At 38.9% G+C, this 17,134-nt stretch overlaps 1 protein-coding gene across 1 annotated transcript in view; it reads right to left on the reverse strand.

The window, feature by feature from the left end:
- Positions 1 to 970: 970 nt before the first annotated feature.
- LOC127427017 (coiled-coil domain-containing protein 186-like) overlaps positions 971 to 17,134 on the reverse strand; it is a 30,718-nt gene continuing 14,554 nt past the window's right edge. The window contains exons 11-16 of the mRNA XM_051674293.1: positions 15,375 to 15,630; positions 14,690 to 14,879; positions 13,537 to 13,617; positions 11,277 to 11,496; positions 7,117 to 7,336; positions 971 to 3,115 (exon numbers count right to left, since the gene is read on the reverse strand). Of these exons, the coding sequence (XP_051530253.1) occupies positions 3,032 to 3,115; positions 7,117 to 7,336; positions 11,277 to 11,496; positions 13,537 to 13,617; positions 14,690 to 14,879; positions 15,375 to 15,630 (1,051 nt within the window). The 3' untranslated portion in view covers positions 971 to 3,031. The remainder of the gene's footprint in view (positions 3,116 to 7,116; positions 7,337 to 11,276; positions 11,497 to 13,536; positions 13,618 to 14,689; positions 14,880 to 15,374; positions 15,631 to 17,134) is intronic.

Raw genomic sequence — 17,134 nt, forward strand, 5'->3', positions numbered from 1 at the left:
TTGTGTAAATATGTCTATTATTAGTGCTGGCCAAACTAACAGGAAATGCACCACCTAGATTACTTTTCTAAAGTGAGTACTCAATTGAGTACTCAATGTCCTCTGGCCACTTGCCTGAAAATATCAGTTGCTTGGGGTGAACACAAAGTGCAGTAAATGAAAAGGCATTTTAGCAGAATAGTTTAGATATTAACCACTGCAATACTAATTCAGTTCTGAGAGCTATCATTTAGGTTGACCTGCCCTTAGGAAACAACTCCAAAAACAGAATTCTGATGATGGTTTGTGTGTTTCTGTGTGTTTTGAATTTGGATCAAAGAGGATCCATGAGGCAGGGTAAAGTACATAAAACGTGTTGATTTTGGACATCACCTGCTACTGTTATGTAATATTACTTCAGGCACAATCGAGTGGTGGGACACGTGGGTTATTGTGCATGCAAACACCCACTGAGTGACCACTGACCAGTAAGTAACCTTGCAGCGGCATGGATCGTCTATGGGGAAATTAATAGATTTAATAATGTAATACCCTATTTTAGACCCAGGAATACCCCAATGCAGACTCTCAGCCAACCCAGGGAACCCCAATACAGAAAGTCTAGATTGCCTCAGTCACTTTACAAGTGATTAATTAACAAAGTAATTAACATTGATTAATAACATTAAAAAACATTATTAGCTTCTCTAATGCTTAACAGACCATGCATGTAACCTTTATAGAAATACATTTAAAATTATGTATAATATATGCATGTTTTGTATATTTGTCTACACACTCCCTTGCAGATCTTTAGGGGACCCTTAGTTTGAAAAATAATAAATAATAATTATTAACAACAACAATAAAAATGAGAATTTCTAATATTTATAATTATCAATAATAAATTGTATATTATTGTTATTTAATTTTTAATCGATCTTGTCCTAAAAAACTGGAAAATAAATAAATAAATGAATCCAGTGATCGTAGAATTTTTGTTTTAATCCCCTTTGAATGCCATACAGTATATACAGAAGAATCCAGATTCATAGGTTTAAAAAATTGGACCATTGTACAATATATCTACAAATTTATAATCACAGTTTCACTCACTATACAATCAAGCAGAGCACAGATGACAGACCAGAAACAGAATCAACACGATTATTTTTTCTTTTGCAATTAATCTTTCACAAACATCTTTCTTATCATATTTCCTTAGGACATTAAATAAATTATGAATGTAAAGAACATTGATAAATTGAGAGAAAAGAGAGTCTTCTTCATTTCGATATTAAAGGCTCTGTGTAAATGCCTATTTTTTTCTGCAAACATTGCATAATTTCCTTCATCCATCGTTCCGGAATGTCTGCAATGCATTCGGGAGTGCTGAGAGCTACAGCACAGACTCTGAGTGTTGGAACAGTTGATATGACCTTGACAAGCTTATGTTGCAGTATGTCAAGTTAATATAAACCTTTTATCAGTGTATGGGCATGACTTTACTTTCAATAGTGGCTCAAGGGGGGAAAACCAAGATGACCAAGAATGGCACTAAAATGGTCTGAGATCTGCCAATCATTCGCACTGCTGCCCTCCACAAGCTTGTTAAAGTCTAAGGTGAGCGTGAAAAATCCATCAGTAACATCCAATGAAGCGATCCTTCAACATGCACCCCTGTAGAGAGGAACGGAGGGAAAACCAGGACAGTGACGCCTAAGGCAATCACAATTCATTGGTTGGAATGGATTCAGCTCTGCACGATTTTGCTTACCGTGTGGTTACATCACCACGGATTTGGATGTTCCCAGGGGATATTTGTTGGACTCAAAGAAGGGACCCTGATTGAGGTAAATACAGCTCAGTGATTTTTACAGTCAAATACAAGGGGGGGTTAAAATTGCACTTTTGCCCTTTGTATTTACAATGTCTTCTTCATTTCACTGGGTTGTTACACTCATCTCTTTTGGGAAGCAAGTAAATGAGCAACAGCCTCTTCAAAAGCAGCTTCAAAACATTAATAAAAAAAAAAGACGTGGAACATAAATAGTATAAGCTTGTTTCTACAGAAAAAAAATAAGCAGAAGTAGAAAGGGAAAAAGGAGACGGGGGGGGGTACTAACAATAACATTTAATTACAACTAAATCCAGACAGAAGAAACTGATAATAAAAATCACAAGCTCCCTTAAGACTAGCCCTAAATGTATCAACATTTCTGAGATGTTGTTATTCATTCCAATTAACGTGTTTCATAAACTTCATAATGAGACACTTTATATGGGACAGAGCAGAAGCTGTATTTTTAGGCATGGCTCCTCTTGCTTAAGTGCTTTGCAAGGCCGGTGGAGAGATAACACTATCCAAGTGTAGCGGTAACCGAGCAGCGGTGAAAGCAGGGAATGGTGCACGCACTCTTGGGTCGGAGCATATAGGAATTACACCTTAGGATCCTTCTCATTACATAATACATTCATTAATTGGCACATTTGTATGAGAGCAGCAAGCAATGGCCATTAACCTGCACTGCAGTGAATAGAGGAAAAGCTGCATTTGTCCTCTGAAAGCTTCTGAAGAGCGGTAGAATGGGCATCCATTAGTCCGGCACATTTTGTTCTTTAAATGGAGCGTGGGGTCACGTTGATATTCATTCATCTACCCAACTTCATACTCTTGTAGGTCGTTTGATTGAGGACTGTGCAATTCTGCTATAAACTTGCACAGAGCTGCTAGAGGGGAAGTAAAAGAAAAACCGGCACTGCAAAGAGTGGGGCAAACGCCGGCCAGCTGGACATTGGGCACGTTGTGAAGTCCAAAAGCAAGAGAGGCTCTTGGAAAACTCTATTCCATTCATTTGTCGTACAAGTGTTTGTGTGTCTGGCTCAGTTTAGTCCATTTCAAACTGTTCCTCCAGTGTGTGTATCAGACCAAACATCTCTGATCACAACAGCACTGTCTTGATCCCAAAAGGTGGTTCCTCAGTGTATGTGACTTCAGAATCATCTCAATCCTTCAGCATGTGTTATTTATGCCTATACCCTTTAAACGACATCACTTCCTTCTGGTTGTATCTTCTGGAACTCGTTGCTGTTTGATTAGTCGTTCAATCTCTGAACCCAGTGTCTGGAGATTCTCCTGTACCCAGAGAACAAATTACACTGCTGTGAGGACCAAACAGCCTTATTTACCCTTCCATTGAGTTAATTCAGATACAGAGAGAGTTTCAGGATTCTAAATAGAGGTACATCTGAGAGAACCGGCCAGTGAGCTAGGATAATCAGGCAATTTCAGGCTGTTTTGCTTTGAAACGGTCTGATTTCCTGCTCATCTCATACTAAGACTCTAATCCGGCCATTGTGCTTTGAATGCAACTCTGCCTTCCCCTTGTGTCCTGTCCTGAAAACATACTTCAGTATTTTTTCTGATCTTTCCACTGATGTGCTTCCTAATGGAGGAAAGCTTCTGTCCTTGCTGTGACCTGAATGCAGCTCTCTAACTGAGCCCTGGTCACTGCCAGTGTGGGAATCTGCCCACATACACCACGGTCATCCATCAGCACCCAGTTTGCTTTTCTACCAATAGCCATCAAATGGAATCCTAGTTACGCAAATGCTTACTTTCAGTTATAATTACATCAGCGGATACCATTGTGGAACTACCTTAACACTAACATTAACATATCAACACCCAGTTTGGATATATAGTACTGTGCAAAAGTTTTAGGCACTTGTGAAAACTGTTGCATAGTGTGGATGTCTTCAAAAAGAATGAAATAAATAGTTTTCATTTATCACTTAATGTCATACAAAGTCCAGTAAACATAAAAAAGCTAAATCAATATTCGGTGTGACCACCTTTGCCTTTAAAACAGCACCAATTCTCCTAGGTACACCTGGAAACAGTTTTTCTTGGTTGTTGGCAGATAGGATGTTCCAAGCTTCTTGGAGATTTTGCCACAGTTCTTCTATCTATTTAGGCTGTCTCAATCGACAGAGACAGAAGCTCTATATGTAATCTCAGACAGACACAATGTTCAGTGGGGGGCTTTGTGGGGGCCATGACATATGTTGTAGGGCTCCCTGTTCTTCTATTCTAACCTTTTCTATTTGCAAAAGTAATGTTTGGGAGTCTAACATTTATATTTCCTATTGACACACTAAAGCTGCAGATATAAATAACCATCTTAAGACAAATGCTTTTGTGAAACACCTTAAGTGCCTAAGACTTTTGCACAGTACTGTACATGGTCACTGTTTCCATTGCAAAAACAAATGTATTCTGTCAAAGCCTTAAAGGAATTTTCTGGGTTCAGTATAAGCTAAGCTCAATCGACAGCAGTTGTGGCATAATTGGTTATAACTTTACACAGAAAAGGTTTGTATATTTGTAAAATCATGTTTACACGCATATCCTTTATGTCTTGTGGCTATACTTTTGAAACAGTGAGTATATTAATGTTCAAAATTTGGCCCACATTTCACATTCACCATTATGAGTGCCTCACTGTAACCCAGATTTTTGCTTTTTGTAAAGAAAAGGAGGAACAAGTCAAAATAAATTTTTGTGGTAATCAACATTATGCCACAAATGTTGTCGATTGAGCTTAACTTGTACTTAACCCAGAACATTCCTTTAAAGGGATAGTTCATCCAAAAATTATAATTACTCTCTAATCAATACTCATGCGGTCTCAAACTCGTAAGACTTTGTTTCTTTTACAGAACAAAAGATGATATTTTGAAGGATTTGTTTTTGTCCATACAATATACAGTTGTGCTCAAACGTTTGCATACCCTTGGAGAATTGGTAATATATGTACCATTTTTAAAGAAAACATGAGTGAGCAGGCAAAACACATTTCTTTATTTCTTATGGGATTCATATTTAACTGTAGGTTATAACAGAATGGCACAATCATAAAACAAAACATGGTAACAAAGAAAAAAAGTCTTCATACCCTTAGTTCTTAATACTGTTAATTGCCCCCTTTAGCATCAATGACAGCATGCAGTCTTTTGTAATAGTTGTCTATGAGGCCCCAAATTCAGGTCATGCAAAGTCTTTGGTCATCTTGCATGAACCGCACATTTGAGATTTCCCCAGAGTGGCTCGATGATATTAAGGTCAGGAAACTGTGATGGCCACTCCAGAACCTTCACCTTTTTCTGCTGTCACCACTGGAGGGTCAACTTGGCCTTGTGCTTAGGGTCACTGTCGTGCTGGAAAGTCCAAGAGCGTCCCATGCTCAGTTTTCGTGCAGAAGAATGCAAATTGTCTACCAGTATTTTCTGATAACATGCTGCATTCATCTTGCCATCAGTTTTCACAAGATTCCCCATGCCTTTAGAGCTCACACACTCCCAAAACATCAGTAATCCACCACTATGCTTCACAGTGGGGATGGTATTCTTTTCACCATAGGCCATGTTGACCCCTCTCCAAACATAGCGCTTATGGTTGTGACCATAAAGCTCTATTTTGGTCTCATCACTCCAAATTACAGTGTGCCAGAAGCTGTGAGGCGTGTCAAGGTGTTGTCAGGCATATTGTAACTGGGCTTTTTTGTGGCATTGGCGCAGTAAAGGCTTCTTTCTGGCAACTCGACCATGCAACTCATTTTTGTTCAAGTATCGTCGTATTGTGCTCCTTGAAACAACCACATCGTCTTTTTCCAGAGCAGCCTGGGAAACCTTTTTCCAGGTTTTTTTTGTATCCCGAACAATTCTTCTGGCAGTTGTGGCTGAAATCTTTCTTGGTCTACCTGACCTTGGCTTGGTATCAAGAGATCCCCGAATTTTCCACTTTTTAATAAGTGATTGAACAGTACTGACTGGCATTTTCAAGGCTTTGTATATCTTTTTATATCCTTTTCCATCTTTATAAAGTTTCATTACTTTGTTACGCAGGTCTTTTAACAGTTCTTTTCTGCTCCCCATGGCTCAGTGTCTAGCCTGCTCAGTGCATCCACGTGAGAGCTAACGAACTCATTGACTATTTATACACAGACAACAATTGCAATTTTAAAAGCCACAGGTGTGGGAAATTAACCTTTAAATTGCCATTTAAACCTGTGTGTGTCACCTTGTGTGTCTGTAACAAGGCCAAACATTGAAGGGTATGTACATTTTTGATCAGGGCCATTTGGGTGATTTCTGTTATCATTATGATTTAAAAAGGAGCCAAACAACTGTGATAATAAATGGCTTCATATGATCACTATCCTTAAATAAAAGACAACATAAGCTTTTTGCATGATCAGTCATATTTTCAAAATCAATGCCAAAATTTCACAATTTCTGCCAGGGTATGTAAACTTTTGAGCACAATTGTACGTCAAAGGGGTCCAAAATTTTTACGCTCCATAAAGGACATAAAAGCAGCATAAAAGTAATCCATATGACTCGAGTGGTTTAATCCATATCTTCTGATGCAATACAATAGCTTCGTGTGAGAAGACCAAATTTTAAGTACTTAAAATTCATTATAAATCTTGACATCTGCAGTCTCCCTGGCGTGTTCATGAAGAAGCTCATTGTTTCTCACCCAGAGTGATTGCATCACTTTAGAAGACTTGGATTAAGTCACTTGAGTCATATGAATTACTTTTATGCTGCCTTATGTCCTTTTTTAAACCTTTTTCTGTCCTTTTTGGAGCTTGAAAGATTTTGAATCCACTGACTTATATTGTATGGATGAACAAAAACAGATAATACCTCCTTCAAAATATCTTTGTGTTCTGCAGAAGTAAGTTTAAGACGGCATGAGGGTGAGTAAATTATGAGAAAATAATAATTTTTAGGTGAACTATCCCCAAAAACTAAACTTCTTTTATCATTTACTCACCCTCATGTTGTTCCAAACCCATGTGGCTTTCTTTTTTCCATGGAACACAACAGGAGACGTTAGATAGTATGTAATCACCATTCACTTTCCTTTTATAGAAAAAAGTTGCAATCAAAGTGAATTGTGACTGAGGCTAACATTCTGCCTACCATCACCTTTTGTGTTCCACAGAAGTCATACGAGTTGGGAACATGAGGATTAGTAAATGATGACAGAAATTTCATCTCTGGCTGGACTATCCCCTTGAGGGGCTCGGGTTTCCGTTGTTGCTGTGAATGGTGACTCAGACATACCTTCAATGTGATGTTCTTAAGCAGGGTGTCCTCCAGCACAGCCTGAAGTTTGCGGTTGATTTCCAGTGAGAGGTCGAGAGTGAGGCCGCTGTCGGCGGGGTGGGAGGTGTAAAGCGAAGCCATGATGCCCCCCCTCCGGCTAAGGTGGGCTTTGTTAAAGTCCGAGGCTTCTGAAGAAAGAGCTCCGGACTCTTCTCGCAGCACATAACTCTGGATAATCCTGCCAGAGACACGTAGACAGCATTAACTCACTGGCCTGTTTTAATTACAGCATGTGCTCTCATACGTGTATATGTGTACGCACACAGCCATTCTAAGAGCCAATGAATCCTGGCCATAATGGCCGATGTCACATAGTTATCCTCAGCGAAAAAAAGGCTAAAGGTGACGTTTCTAATGAACCTAGGGACAGGGGAGAGAAGGACAGCAGCCTCTAGGATCCCTTTACCCATATACACCTCATCAATGTCTCTCTCATTCTCCCTTTCACTCTGGATGATAAATATGCTTCACTTTCACAGAGGTTAGAAGTCTTCACACAGCTAAATCTCAGCCGGTTTCATTTAATGCGTCACTGAAAAAGCTCTTTATGCCATTATTACTTTTGCAATAGCGTCTCATAAATGTCAATTAATAAGTAAGAACATAACGTTCATCTATCTGTAGATACAGAATGAGCTTTTTAAAATTTAGCTTTCTTCATTAACAAAAATACATACACAAATGGTACATTTAATATCTTTTATTTTGTGCAAAAAAACCTTCTTACCTAGAGTTTTAATAAGATCAAGTGAGTTTGAAATACACCTTTAAAATCTTCAAGATATAAAACGAGTAATTCAGCTTTAAGTGCTTCAATCTGAATCAAACTGGCGAGCAGCGATGGAAATTTCAAGTAATTATCATCTCCGCCACTATTGTTGTCCATTTAATATGCAGAAACAGAAAAAAAAAAAAAAAAAAAAAAAAGACAACCTGTGTGGATCTCTATAAAGAATGAAGTAGAGATGAGGCTTTTATCTTTCAGTCTCCGGGAGATAGTTCTCTCTTCAGTCAGCCCCATTTCAAATCTATTTTCTCTGCAGTGACGCATGGCCCAAATAAAGGCAGAATTAGATTCTAATGGTTTCTTCAGACCACTACTCGAGACAAAGACATTAGAGGACGTGAGGCTAAAGGTCCCCATCTGAGAGAGAGAGAGAGAAAAACTATATACATAAGGGCTTTCTGAATTGATGAATTCACTCTCGTTTCACTCTCTGAATCTGTAACGAACACACCAGGGTATCTATCAAACGTAAACTTTAAAAGCTGGTACTATATTCGGTTCTGGTGACAAATGTCTCAAACTAGTTATTTATCAGAGTGACAGGGAAGAAACATGTACAATTCACACATGCTTTGTAAACAAAGTCTCTACGATGTGCTGATGCTACGCAAAGAACAAGCACACACAAAAGTACACACAAGAAGCACGCACACAAAAGAAAATAGAAAAACAACCAACTTACCTTTCACTAATTTTGGGGTCCAAGTGGACCCCAGCTCTATAACGATTATGAGTATTTAACAACACAAAAAGAAATTAAAAGGTTGCCACTAAATTTTGCAAGCATGCACACAGACAGGTTTTCTGGTGACATCCAAAGGTGATGTGTAGTAGAAATGCATTTGGTAGTAATACACTCCACTGCCATCATGACTTTTGCTTTGATCAAACAATTTTGGTAGTATTGCAAAAACATGACTATGGCCTCAACTTCTGGAATGATTTTGATAAGAAGACCTATTTGTCTTAAACCGATCAGAGGTTTAGCTTGAGCAGGGTGGCTTGGCCGCATTCTTATTTATAACATCAAAAACAGCTGAGAGAGGAAAAGAAGCAGGACAGCCCAGAAAAACAGTCATGTGCCACAGAGACAAATAAAGAGTCAGGTTCTAACACTCAGCAGCAGTGTGATTGATGACTAACAAATTGTCTGTGCATGTCAGTTCTGAGATTCAGTCTTTATTCAAGAATTCACAAGACTAACGTGAGCCTAATGTTTATTTTATGAGGATTGTAAACTTCTATCATCACTACAATAGAGCTGTGAGTAAAGCTGAGTGTTTGAAATTCGAATCAGTTCATATGAAAGAGTAACTAAGACAGCATTCTAGTTTCATTCATGTAGCAAAAGTGTTGAAGACTGATATGTGGGTTAAAATGTTCCCATTGCGCACCAATCTTTTTCAAAAGAAAAGCACCACTGACAATTTCTGAAGAAATTTTGTAAGTAGTGCATGCCTGTTCAAAACCCTGTCATGATATCGGAGCTGGCCTGAACATGTTTCCATGATTTCTCATGTCTTTATGATATTCTGGTGTCTCAATGGGTCCCAAAGGGTGGGGTTGGGAACCGAGAACTGGTTCTAAAAAACAAAATACCAGAATCGTATGATTTTCGATTCCTCTTTAACGAGTTAACAAAATCGGAACCGGAATAGTTATATTTCTTACGATCCCCAACCCTACTCTGGGGCCTTTGTACACTGCCCCAAGTCAAAAGAGTCTGAATATTTCATCAATGCAAGTATATGGGATTTTCATTTGCCAGTTTTATTGTCCACTAGGTTTAAATCATAATTCTGTCTTCTTAGGAAAGTAACAGCACACCTCTCCTCAACAAGACCCATGATTCAATGTATCATTTATGTCTGTAGCACAAACGGTGTGGAAAGTTTAATTAAGGGTTAGGGATTTGTTCAAATTAAGCAAGCACCATTCAATATATTAAGCATTTATGCACCACTACAATCCAATAAAAAAAAGAATCACAGACAAATCCACTGACACTTAGTATCACCTTCAGTAACTTCACCGTTTTCCCCTAACTGGCAGGGATGAGAGGCCCAGAGAGTTTCCTTAAGTTTATCTCTTTAAAGATACATGGAAACCTCAGCTAGATGCATTAATGAAGGAAATGCTACTAAATCAAGGCAACACTATTAAATCAACCTAATTTTTATGCTGCAATCAATTTTGACTGAGCCTTGATAAACTGGGCTGATCTAACCTTGCCATGTGCATCGATGCCGTATTACAAACAAAGAATCACTCGGATAGCACCGTGGTCGATAAGCACAGGGAAACATTCCGCTGCTTGACGGATTTGGACTTGCTGAAGAAGCTCAGCTGTACAGAACGTCTAAAGATCTGCTAAGAGTGCTAAATTAAGCTTGGTCTCAATGGGATGTGTTGTTTGATTAGAACTAATGAATGTGGGTTAGTGCAGGTGGACCTATTCAAGGCCTATCATTACTCAAAAATGATGGGGAAGGGACAGACGCAGCATTTCTGTCCAGATCAGTGGCAGCAACCCAACTCACAGGCTTCTGCGGCATGTTCAATTATTTATCTCATTCAAAGACAGATCACAAAACGCTCTCTTTGTCTGAGACCATTTAGTTTGTCTCCCCATCCGACACAAAAAGATACATTTTTTTTTACTGGTGATGGAAATGTTCAACAGCAGCCCGATTTTGCATGTATGGAAGTGCGTATGAATATGGATCAGGCATCATTAGCAACCTCAGTGACGCATCACTCCCGCAAGAACCGCCAGCTATAAATATCACTGCCAAGACCTCTCTGTCAGATGCATTGGATAGCCTGGTACTTGTGTGTCTGTCTATGTGTGTGTGAAAGAAAAAGATGAATGTCAGCCAGATCCCTTTATCTGATGAAACTCAGACATCCAAAATCCAAGCCTTGCTCAGGAAGTCCTAGTCAAATAAAGAAAAGGAAAAAAAGCAACAAAACAAGAGAAAGGGAGGATGCAAGATAAGGACAATAAACTGCCAAATTCAAGCAGACACAGATGCTATTGCTGATGGAGTCGGTAAGAGAGGAGGGACAGCTATGAGAAATTCTCCACACCAAGAGCTCAGAGCTACTTTGTCTTTATTATAACTTTTAAACAAATTAGTTCTATTTGGTGTCCTTGATCACAACCTTGTGCATACGCAGAATGTCAAAATCACCCATGCAGCTTCAAGCTAATCGGTAAATGTCAAACTAAGCTTTTTAGTGGTGTTTTTGAAAAAAAAAAAAAAGGGGGGGGGGGAGATTTCTCCATTATCATCCTCCTCCACCTTTTCTGTCTTTTTCTTTCACTCACTTGGTCTTTTTCCTGATCTCCTCCACCAGCTGTTTGATGTGGTCTTCCATGAACTCAATCTTCTCGTTCTTGCGAGCGTGAGCTTTCTGCAGCCGTACGATGCGTTCCACCAGGACAGCCTTGTCCACCTCAGGGAAGCTGTCCACCACCACAGCCGACGAACCTGACTGATTCTCCGGAGAGCGATCATCCATACTGCTGCCCCGTGCATTCAGAGAGCCTGAGTGTAAGAAAGAGACAGTGACTAATATATTGGTGAGACGACTTATCAGCCAATTTTGGCCATTTCGATGTTATCTGCATTGGTTGAGAACAGTGTTCGCTTTATAGGCAGATTAGCAGAAGGCTCACCTACCCCCTGGGTCAGTTCCAAATCTACGAAATGAAACTTATTTCATTTCAGGATTTTTATTCATTTAGTTTCAGATTTCATTTGCTGTCACTACAGCGTATTATGCATTTAGCGGCTATTTCGGACCCTAATCTCTTGATATCACTATTGGCATTGGTCAATGAAAAACCTATATCGGTCAACTAGTAATTAAAAACACAATCGACACAACAACAAAAAAATTATTTCATGTGTTGACTATGTGTTTGTGTGTGATAATGCATTATGCTTTTTAAAGGTGTTCCATGAACTATGTGTGGAGGCGAGGGCATGGTCGAGCATTTGTCTGGAAAGAGAGTAAGTGGTAAGGGTTCTCACCTGAGATGAATTGCTGGTAACTGCTTGTTTCTATGTTCGCAGTGAGAGACAGGGGAAATAAAATGGGGCCATACCTCAGAGGGTGGGGGGGTGAGTGAGACAGACACCTGAAGCGGTTTGTGTGTTGGCCGCTGCTGTCTATTATTTGAGTTAATTTGAAGCTTCAACATTACACCAAAATAAAACACGTTCACCTAAAGTGTATCAAAAAAAGTGATATTCCTGAGTTGGAAAAGCCATCTCCCGCTTCCTCATTCCATTGAACACATTACACTGTGAAAGTATTATAATCAGTGTCAGAAATTAACAACAGTTAAGTGGCAATATTTGCCCCTCGCATTTGATTCTCAGGGGCATGTACTACCTTTATGAGGGCATATTTTTCTAACCATATAAAAAATATACTATATGTCATTCTTTTAGGCTAAATACTTCAATTTAACCCATTCATTAACAAGATAAATGCATAACTAGGCCTAGAATAGAATATTGAGAACTTTATCAGATGATACAAATTAAAAAAATAAAAAAAAGAGAAATTTATTACAAGGGCATTTCTACCAATATTTTAAATTACGGGGGCATTTTTGTCACTTTCAGTGACATTTTGCCAAGAGCCCCCAAGTACAACAACTGTAGTTACAATTATATAATAAATTACAAAGTGTTTAATAAAGAATCACAAACACATTTTTGATGCATTAAAGGGATAGTTCACCCAAAAATAAAAATTCTCTCATCATTTACTCACCCTCATGCCATCCCAGATGTGTATGACTTTCTTTTTTTTTTTTTGCTGAATACAAATTATGATTTTTAGAAGAATATTTCAGCTCTGTAGGTCCATACAATTAAACTGAATGGGTACCAAAATGTTGACACTCCAGAAAGCACATTAAGGCACCATAAAAGTAATCCATACAACTCCAGTGTTTTAATCCATATCTTCAGAAGTGATATGAAATGTATGGGTGTAACAGATCAGTCTTTTTTTGCTAGAAATTATTCTCTCTGCCCAGAAGGGGGCGATATACATTAAGAATGTGAATCACCAAAAACAAGACGAAGAATGTAAAAGTGAAAGCTAAACTGAAGACTGACAGAGCAGGGAGGGGAATTTATAGTTAAAAAAAAAAAAAAAAAAAAGGACTTATATATCCGTTTCTAACCTACACCTATCTTATCTTTTCTGAAGACATGGATTTAATCACTGGAGTCTTATGGAATACTTCAATGATGACTTATGTGATTTTTGGAGCTTCAAAATTTTGGCACCCATTCACTTGCATTGTGTGGACCAAAAGAGCAGAGAAATAATTCTAAAAATCTTCATTTGTTTTCAGCAGATTAAAAAAAGTCATACACATCTGGGATGGCATAAGCGTGAGTAAACGATGGGAATTTTCATTTTTGGGTGAAATATTCCTTTAAGAAAACCTTTCTAATGCATTATAGATGTCATGTTAAGTGTTACCAAAATAGAGCATATAGGGACAGAGAGATAAAAAAAAAGAGTGTCAGCATTTCTAATGAAGTGTTAAATAGATGTACCTGAGGAACTGGAGCGGCTGCCCATACTGCTGCCCTCTCGATCACATACACCATTCTCCACCTGATCTAGCTTCTTACGAGCTACACAAGGATACAAAAACACACAATGAGCTCTCTCTCACACACATACCTGGCAGGGACAGACACCTCAGTGTCAATAATGGGCTGATGACCAAGTGCTTTTACTGCTCAGTGCCTCATTCTAAGCTGCTCCTGCTGGGGGCCTTATGACCTGCCAGAAAACTCCCAGCAACCAGGCACATCTGTACTGTCCGACAATGAGGAGAGTTTACATTTAAAGGTGAAGGGTGCAACTACAGTGCCACTAGCATGACGAAATGGAATTGCAAAAAGAGAAAGTATTTTAATACTGAAAAAATTACACACATCAGCTCTAATGTGTGGACCGTGAGAAGGACGCTGAAGATCACTGGGACCCAAAAGGGAGGAGAAAAAAATAGAGTTGTTTAAAAATACCATCACATACTGTACAGCTCCTCTGACACTAAAAAGTGTCCCATGTCGCACGTTTGTTTCCCTCGCCCTCCCCTACTTCTCTCTCCTCTCAAAGGAGAGATGCTATGAACAGTCTTATGCCCTAACCAAGCCTTTCCTGCGGCTACAGGCAGGCATAGATACATAAACTCAATCTGTCTGTGCTGAACTTCAGTCTGCCCCACCGAGAGCATCAATATGGCCTGATAATTACGAACAGTGCCTGTGGGCTCTGGGGAGTGGAGAGGACTTACTCACTGCAAGCCTATTAAAAGAAACTAATCAAATTCTAGTTAAGACGTGCACACACACAGCAGAGAAAGATGATATATGTGTGGAATGATATAACCCGGTTTCATGGTCTTTTGATGTCCTTTTCTAGCTTTCATTTTGCATAGAAAACCTTTACATCATTTTTGACTTGAAAAGTTGTGCACTGAAATGGCAACATGCTGCACTTTCTGAATTTGTTGTATTCTTATGACATCAATGCATTCTTAATAAAATATAAATAATAAAAATAAATAAACAAAAGATTATATTTGTTTAAATAATGACTAGGTTCCACACTTGTAGTGTAAATCAATAAATATCAAGAAAATGCATTTTTGGAGGATGGGAGGGAGCTGTGCTTGCTGTGATTAAGATAAGCACTGACCCTGTATGAGCTGCTTGGTGAGGTCTTTGATGTTGGCCGCCTGTTTCCTCTTCTGCGTGACCAGATCATCTCGCAATTCCTCCACACGCATCTTCAGCTGAGACATTTCGGTCTGCAGCGTTGTTCTCTCAGTCTGCAGCGCTTGCACCTCCTCTTGCCTCTGCTGCTCCTCTTTCTTCAACCTGTTCGTCTGAAAACATGTACACAAACAGAATAAGGACTCAAAATTAAAGACATCTTTAACATGTCACACTTTTATGTCTAAAGGAGTTTCTGTAATTAAACTGGTCAATTGATATAATTAGACATGATCAAACTGATGTCGAGTCTGCAGTGTTGGGGAGAAACTAGCCAACTCTTTCAGTAATGCAACATCATCTCAGCTGTTTTAATAAAACAGTTGTTCACCCAATAACAAGCGTTAAACTATCGGCAGCAATCGGCACAGATTTTGCTGATAACCGATAGTTACAAAAAGCAACTATAGGCACTGATTTATCGGTAAAACCGATATATATATATATATATATATATCAGTCTACCTCTAGCGTTTAGGGTTACTTTTAGGGTAGCCTGACTGTAGCTCAACTACTTTAAATTACGAGTAGCTTGTAGCTTGGCAAGGTGGGGTTTCAATGTACCTTCCCCAACACTCTTAGTCCACTAAGGTCTTCAATTATCTTACCATCTCAGTGAGGGATCTCTCGGTCTCCTCTAGCTTGCTGCTAAGTTTTCTGGAGTTGCTGTTCAATATGTCTAGTTGGGCCTGTAGGTTGTTGCTCTCTGACTGCAGCTGAGCATTTTTACTGGTCAGTTTCTCAGTGAAGCCCAGAAGCTCTCCCTCTCTTGTCCTGCTGCCCTCGACGTCCCTCTGCAGATCAGTGATCTGAGAGTTCAGATTCTCCACCTCCTCCCGCAAAAACGCAACCTCCTGCTCATCCCTGAGATGGACACAAGCACAAAAGTTATACACCAGGCCCAACACATGTACAGGGCACAGAATGTGCCTTTTAAGTAATTTCTGCCCTTTTCTTCTTAAGATCATTATGGTGTACCAGCATTCCCACTTGACCAACAGAATGCAGACCATCTGAAGGCATTTAACGTCAAATTAAAACACCTGAGAGGAGGTTGATCATTCTAGGGAATACAAATTTTAGGCAAAAGAGAGTTTTAAAATACCCTCAAACCAAGAGTGAGCTAACCCAGTTGATGGGCACACAGGGCTTAACAGTGTCAGAGAGTTTTAGGCCAGCTGACAGAACTGTCACGTGCCATATCTAGACAGTGGTGCATTTTGGGATGTATCGAACATTATTTTTGTGAATTCAGCTGATTTAAACACTACTATGGCAGTTATCTACTGTATCTATATTTTCAGAAATCGCAAGAATGATTTGTGATAGTCAGGGAAGCATCAGTTAGATGGGTTCTAGGTCTCATTTTCCAGCACAAGTGTGTGTATGAATTTATAGCTGTGGAGTTACATTAGAGCTGTATAATCTTCAGCTATTATTGCAAATAAAAAAAGCTAATAAATTTGATGTAACTTTTTTTGTAAAGAAAAATGTCCATTCTGTCATAATTTACTCACTCATTCTGTTCCAAACCTGTATGACTTTCTTCCATCAAACACACAAGATGCTGACCACCTCAGTCACCATTCACTTTAAATGCATCTTTTTTTTTCATACAATGAAAGTGAAATGTGAGTCTTCCATCTCTTTTTGTGTTACACAGAAGATAAAAAAAACATGATTTAAAATGACATGAAGTGAGATAATGATTTTAGGTGATTTTATGCCTTTAATATTTAATTACAAAATTATTATTATTTAATTCTTCTTGACATATACAGTATAAATAGCTAAAAATTTAAAATATATATTTTTTGTGGTGGGGCCAGTGAAAATATAGTCAGAATAAATACATATTTGAACTACATGCCAGAACGAGCCAGCAGAAAAAAATCCTTTTTGTTAAGCCCTGGACACGTTTAAGTGCCAATAGGAAGAAAGAGTGAAATCAGAGCAGTCCATGTGAGAGGGGCACCGATGTATGAGTTATTCTGTCAGCGCTGCAGGTGCTCGTGTGATCACGCTACAGTGGATTCACAGCCACCTGCTGTTCCCGACTCAGTGGAGTCTACCAACCACTGAAAGATTACTCAAGGTCAGGCTACTTCATTGATACTCATGTTCAACAGAAGCACAGATCCACAGACAAATTAACAGTCTAACGATCTGACAGTCTCGGTGTGTGTGAAGCAGAACATGTCATTCAAACATGCAAATGAGAGTGAGGTGTAGTGTTGTCTAGGTAATAACAGACCTTAATCAGAGTAAATGGCATATATTAATTGATGCGAACAAAAACAAGACTGTGAGGAAAGGAAGTGAAGCCCACTTAATATGTCACATTGTAAATAGATCTTGCCATACATTT

This window comes from Myxocyprinus asiaticus, chromosome 36, assembly GCF_019703515.2.
Source record: "Myxocyprinus asiaticus isolate MX2 ecotype Aquarium Trade chromosome 36, UBuf_Myxa_2, whole genome shotgun sequence".
In the NCBI taxonomy this organism is placed as follows: Eukaryota; Metazoa; Chordata; class Actinopteri; order Cypriniformes; family Catostomidae; genus Myxocyprinus; species Myxocyprinus asiaticus.